The following is a 5,884-nucleotide window of genomic DNA, read 5'->3' on the forward strand; positions in this document are numbered from 1 at the left end:
CACAGGGAGAACTTGCAAACTCCACACAGGCAGTACCCAGAATTGAACTCAGGTCACTGGAGCTGTGAGGCTGTGGTGCTAACCACTGCGTCCGGTTCTCTTTTGATTTGGACAAGGATAAAGACAGCAATACAACTGTTTGATATATTAACCTGGAAGTCCTCATTCTACATGAGCCCGGGATCAAACAAACCCGAAGATAAAAGCACCAAAGCACACTGAACGAAGCTGTATATACTCGCTGAGGTTTTTGTACGGAGTCTTGGCTTTTATCCGACGCTGTGCCTCACTGCACAGTAATAGATAGCTCCGTCCTCCACACTCAGGTCGCTTATATTGAGATAACCTTTCCTTTTAGACTTATCAGAAGCCACCAGATATTGTCCTGAGATTTCGTTTTCCGTCACTGCAACTACTTTGCTAATAATCCAGCTTGGAGGCTGTGCCGGTTTCTGCCGATACCATTGCATGTAGTCAATATTCAGGGTTGCATATTCGCAAACTATCTGCACAAAACCCCCTTCTGACACGGCTATTGCCACCGGAGACTGAGTTACTGGATCTGCACATAGTCCACCTGTGAATGTAGAGGAATAAATAACAGGAGGTTAAACAGGATCGGTCTAAAATTCTGTCTATCTGTGTAAGTGTGTGTAATCTACCCGGCTGTCCATAATATGGATCTTTCTGACAGCAAATTATATTAAACCCGAGAACAAACTGTCAGCAGAAATCTGACATCCTGCCTTACTTAAGCTAATCCGGTACTTACTGTCCAGCACAGCTGCCAGTATTATCAGAAACATGTCTGACTGAATCCCGGGGCGCGTTCAGCTCATTGTTCCACTGACGCACTGCAGGGGGCGGCCCCATTGTGACCTCACTCAGGTTGCGATCCCTTTGGCCCTTGGCTGCATCACGTGACTTTCGAATCGTCATGCTTGAGTTTGGCTCCCTCTGCTGGCGGATTCTATTCAATCCACTTTAGAACAGGGTCGTTGAGTGGATTACGGGTTTATTGATTTACAGATCAAAACACTAACCTTATCTCCCAGAAAGCTAAATTGGAGCTAATTAGACCCATTCTTTATTGCTGTTGCTGTTTATGCCAGGAAGTGATGTTTAAACTTTTTAAATCACTGTTTAGACATCAGTTCGGATTCTGTATCCATTTCTGGGCTCCACTATTTCGAAAGAATGTCGAGACATGGGAGAAAGTGCGGAGGAGATACGCCAGAATGGTACCAGGGATGAGGGACTTTTATGTGAACTGGCTGGAGAAACTGGGATTATTCTCGTTAGATCAAAGAAGTTCAAAATTATAAGTATTTTTATAGAGTTGATCACACGCAACTATTTCCACTAAGCAGGAAATTTGGATCACCCAGCACCTGGATTTAAAAGAATTGATTAAAAAAAGACAAGGAAAGATAAGATTCATTTATCACACTACGATTTGTTAAAATCGGGAATGCACTGCCTTATAGGGCGGCAGAAGAAGATTCAATAGAAACTTTCAAAAGGGAATTGTAGACAACTTGAAAAGGAAAAAACAAGATGCCAGACTTTGTTGAAAACGCAGGGAGTGAAAGATGAATTGGATTGCTCCTTCAAAGAGGGACAGGAAAGGTAGGCCAAATGGCCTCATTCCGCGTGCTAAGCTATTATTCCAGTCCCTTCATGTCCCTCCCACTCTGTTTGTTTCCGGTCAATTGAACAGTGAGCAGGTGCAGGATGGCCACAGACTTCTGGAGATTCAACCGTCGCTATTTCCGCTCCATCAGTTCGGAATGCAGCTGAGTGTCGCCGCACCCTTCACTCAATTTTGAATCTGCGGTATCTCCGCCCACAGCTTCCTTTTCCTGCTCTCGCTCTGATCTGATTGTGTTATTGGAGAGATTGCTGCCGCGGGTCTATTTCTGTCATTGGTTGGATCAGCAGTGCAGTGGGACGGGGATCTGCGCCAGAGAATTTCCTGCACTGCAGAGTGACAGAGTCAGGAAGTATCTAGGGGAACCATCTCACACCACTTCTCATCATTCCATCATTTCTCAGTAAGTATTTCCTTCCCAGTAAAAATTCATTCTCACCCTGACTGCTGTAATCCAAATTTTATTTTTGGTAAAATAATAGTGACGGTGGTGATGATAGTTATGTTGATCAATATGAGGCTGACCCTGAAAGTTGTTATTACCATTTTTATGCTAGAATGGAGTCAGCAAGACACAGTGGAACAGCCGGTTGCTGAAATAACGGATCCAGAGGAAATTAACGTCACACTGACCGCGAAAACAAGCGCTTCTGATCCTTATTTGTACTGGTACAGTCAACACCCTCGGCAGCCGCCGCACGACACGCTTCGTCTTATTGGAGGGAATGTATACAGGGACACCGATATCACCGATCAGGTTTCTTCCACATTTAATAAAACGGCCAATATTACAGAGCTAACGATTGGTAACACCCTGATCTCCAACACCGCCGTGTATTTCTATGCCATGGACCCTACACGACTGCAGAGATATAGCGGATGCGGGAAAAAATCCACATTGAGAGTTCCAGTTAATGCTCAGCAGAGGGCGCTCTCACACAGATCAACAGAAGCAATAGTTCAGACTCCTCAGTAGGAGTCACAGGGACCTTCTTAAAACTGCCACAAAGCACAAACCTCAACAACAGGCGTAGTCCACTTACGCAGTTATCTTAGTCTGTGATTACAACTTGCATATATCATAAAAATGAGCTTTCCAAATCGATTTGTGATGCCTTTATTCACCTTTTGTCTTTCGATGCATGCCATGAGGAGGTCCCGGAGTTCTGTGATGGGGATGAGAGGAGACTCGATGCGAGGCACGAGGGAGTCCACTGCCTCATTGGCGATGGATTCAAAATCATACACCATGACCCACACCAAGTCCCCATCCTGCTCCGGGTCATCACCAACAGCAGCCGACACACCCAGCACACACTGTGGGGCAATCATTCCGGCTGCCCCAGCTGGTCCTGCGTCCATCATGATCCCACTCTCAGGGTCGATGGCGGAGGAGTCCTCACTGGATTCTTGAATGTAACTGGAGCCCATGGGCGCCAGCTGTTCAAGACCCATCGCCACCTCCGTCCCCAGGCCAGTGAATGGCCAAGAGGAAATGGAAGTTCCCGACTCCGGAAATCCAGCCGAAGCCAAGACTATGGCAAAGAGAGGAAGCCATCTCCCGCCCTGCCTGCGCCCACAGGCCCAACAGACAGGGAATCATTTTGATCCATAACTGTCGGGTAAATCCTGGTTGGGCGTGGATTTTGGCTGGGAGCGCCAAGCCTTAAGGCGTCCCCAGGCTCTCCCACTATCCTGAAGGATCGGGGGCTCCAGCCTTGATGCTGGTGGTGAGGACCCGAAGCAGGAGACTGCTCCCTTCCAACAGATGGGCCCTGCCCCTCAGGGTCCTGTGTTCGCTCTGTGGAGGTGTGCCTTCTCCTATTTTGCCCACTAGGGCACGAAGGCTCATAGACTCCATGTCATCACAGGCCTCCGCCTCCGCACTCTCTTTTTGCTTGGTTACGCTGGGCCTGAGCCCAGCCCTGGGGCAGGTGTGTTCCTCGGGATCAGCCCTTGGACTGAGCTCAGGCTCGGGTTGTGCTACTGTGTCCAAGGGGCGCGCCTCTCGGTGTTTATTTTTCTACGCGCCTTCCTTCCAATAGGACGGGCACCTCCCTCCCCGCCGGTGTATGTGAAAACGACAGCCTCTGGAACCGACTAAGCGGTGTCTGTTAGAGGTATAGGGGGAGTGAGAAGAGGTGCAACGGTGCCACCCTTGGCGGGTGGAGTTGGCGACCGGGAGGTTGGAGCAGTTCTTTCGAACATGCCTCACACCCTTGCAGGCATGGCGCTGCGCCCCGACCGAGGTCTAGAAGACACAGTAGGCTGGCCCCTGGAATTCAACAGTAAAATGGCCTTCCATGACCTCCTCCAGGGCCAGCTGCATGAATAGCTGGCAGCGGAAGGAGTAGACATGTCGGAGGCTGTTCTCCAGAAGACCGAGTGAGACTGGGGTGATTCCAGAACTCACCTCCCTCAGATGGTGCAGGTGGGGGAGGAGGAGTTCATCGGGAATAAACGGCGGGACGTTTGATAGAATTACACGCAGTGCAATGGCCTCCAGAGGGTCAACTGGCAGGAAAGTCCAGCCCATGGTGAGCCCCCTGCTCAGGCCATGGCCACCTGCCCGCTCGGTTTTCAGCAAAACATTGCCTTCCCATACATCTTTGAGGTTGCGACAATGGCCGAGGGGCCGACAATCTTGGCCATTGCTTTAACGTATGCCTCAATCATCATGGTTGGGGTGAGTGTAACTTTTCACCCATGCTTCGACGACTTATAAATGGTGACAGGGGATACAGGAGCGGCTGCAGCTGCGGCTGCAGGATCGGAAGGCCCCGTCACTGAAGAGGACTGTGAAGCCATGGATTTTGAAGAGTCACATCCACCGTTGAATCAAATAGAGTTTGAGAGAGAAAAAATAAATAATAACAAATTGTCCCACGAATACTTCTCTGGGGGGGGTTATCACAGTGGAGAGAGGCTGAAGGAGAGGAAGGCTAGGAGGAATCAGTCTCTTGCAGATCTCGTTTCAAGGCAGTCCTTTCGCTGGTCTTCCAGTTCGAAGTGGGGGGTGGAGGGGGGGGGGGTGTGGCGTGGGGGGTGCGGGGGCGGGGGGACGACGATGCCTTCACCTAGGACAGCTGTAAGCTGCCCAGGAACACTTTGCTTCCGGTCTTGAGTGAAAACAGAAAACAGAAAGTCCCTTCACCTGGGCTGCTCCAGCTATCCCAGGCTAGGTCATTGAGGTGGGGCGAAAGCTCCAATTCAATGCTGTTAAAAGACAGAAGTTCCCTGTTGAAACACAACTGCCCCAACCAAGGTCTTTAGGTCTCTTCTTTCCCCCTCCCCAAAACAATCAATGAAAGGGCTTCAAAAAAGCCAAACTCACAAGAGCTGTCAGTTCTTTTGGCCTCCTGTTTTCCTCTTTTAGAATAAGGTTAGATGGAAAAATCTTCCTTTTAATCTCATTCATTCTCCTTGCAGCAGTCACACAGCTTCAAACCTCCAGCCTCCATCACACAGCCACAGTCAACTGAACCTCGTTAATCATTCAGCACCACCAATCAGGCAGCAGCCAACCCAGTGCTGTACCTGTCCAGGCGTATTTGAGGGAGCTTTACCTTGTTTCTAGTCTGTGCTGTACCTGTGTGTTTGCTGGCACATAGTAAATTGAACTTTATTCAGTATCTAACACATACGAACATATAAATTAGGAGGAGGAGCAGCCATTCGGCCCCTCGAGCTTGCTCCATCAAGGCTGTACCTAGAATCATAGATACGTAGAAAGTTTACGACTAAGAAAGAGGCCACTTAGCCCATTGTACCTGCGTCAGCCGTAAAACGAGCCACCCAGCCTAATTCCACTTTCCAGCATTTGGTCCATAGCCCTGCAGGTTACGGCATTTGAGGTGCATATCCAGATACCTTTTAAATGAGTTGAAGGTTTCTGCATATTACACACTTACAGTCAGTGAGTTCCAGTCCCCCACACACACTGGGTGAAAACTGTTTTCCTAATCTCCTGATAATCTTTCTCCCAATCACTTTAAGTTTATTCCCCCGAGTCACTGACCTCTCTGCTAAGGCAAATAATCCCTTCACACCCACTCTTTCAGGCCTCTCACAATTTTGTGCAACTAAATCAAATCTACTCTCAGTCTCCTCTCTTCCAAGGAGAAAACCCCCAGCTTATCCAATCTTTCCTCATAGCTACATTTTCCAGTCCTGGAAGCATCTTCGTAAATCTCCTCTGTATCCTTTCCAGTGCAATTACTGTAATGAGGTGAT

General features: G+C 48.8%; 2 gene segments (V, D, J or C); one reads left to right on the top strand and one right to left on the bottom strand.

The window, feature by feature from the left end:
- Positions 1–269: 269 nt before the first annotated feature.
- On the bottom strand, positions 270–939 carry LOC137348604 (Ig kappa chain V region 3381-like). The segment is given in 2 exon segments: positions 270–577; positions 852–939. Coding segments are annotated over 2 exon segments (396 nt in total).
- A 1,226-nt stretch (positions 940–2,165) lies between these two features.
- Positions 2,166–2,627, top strand: LOC137348605 (T cell receptor alpha variable 38-2/delta variable 8-like). The segment is given in 1 exon segment: positions 2,166–2,627. A coding segment is annotated over 1 exon segment (462 nt).
- Positions 2,628–5,884: the final 3,257 nt, after the last annotated feature.

Source organism: Heterodontus francisci, chromosome 34 (genome assembly GCF_036365525.1).
Source record: "Heterodontus francisci isolate sHetFra1 chromosome 34, sHetFra1.hap1, whole genome shotgun sequence".
In the NCBI taxonomy this organism is placed as follows: Eukaryota; Metazoa; Chordata; class Chondrichthyes; order Heterodontiformes; family Heterodontidae; genus Heterodontus; species Heterodontus francisci.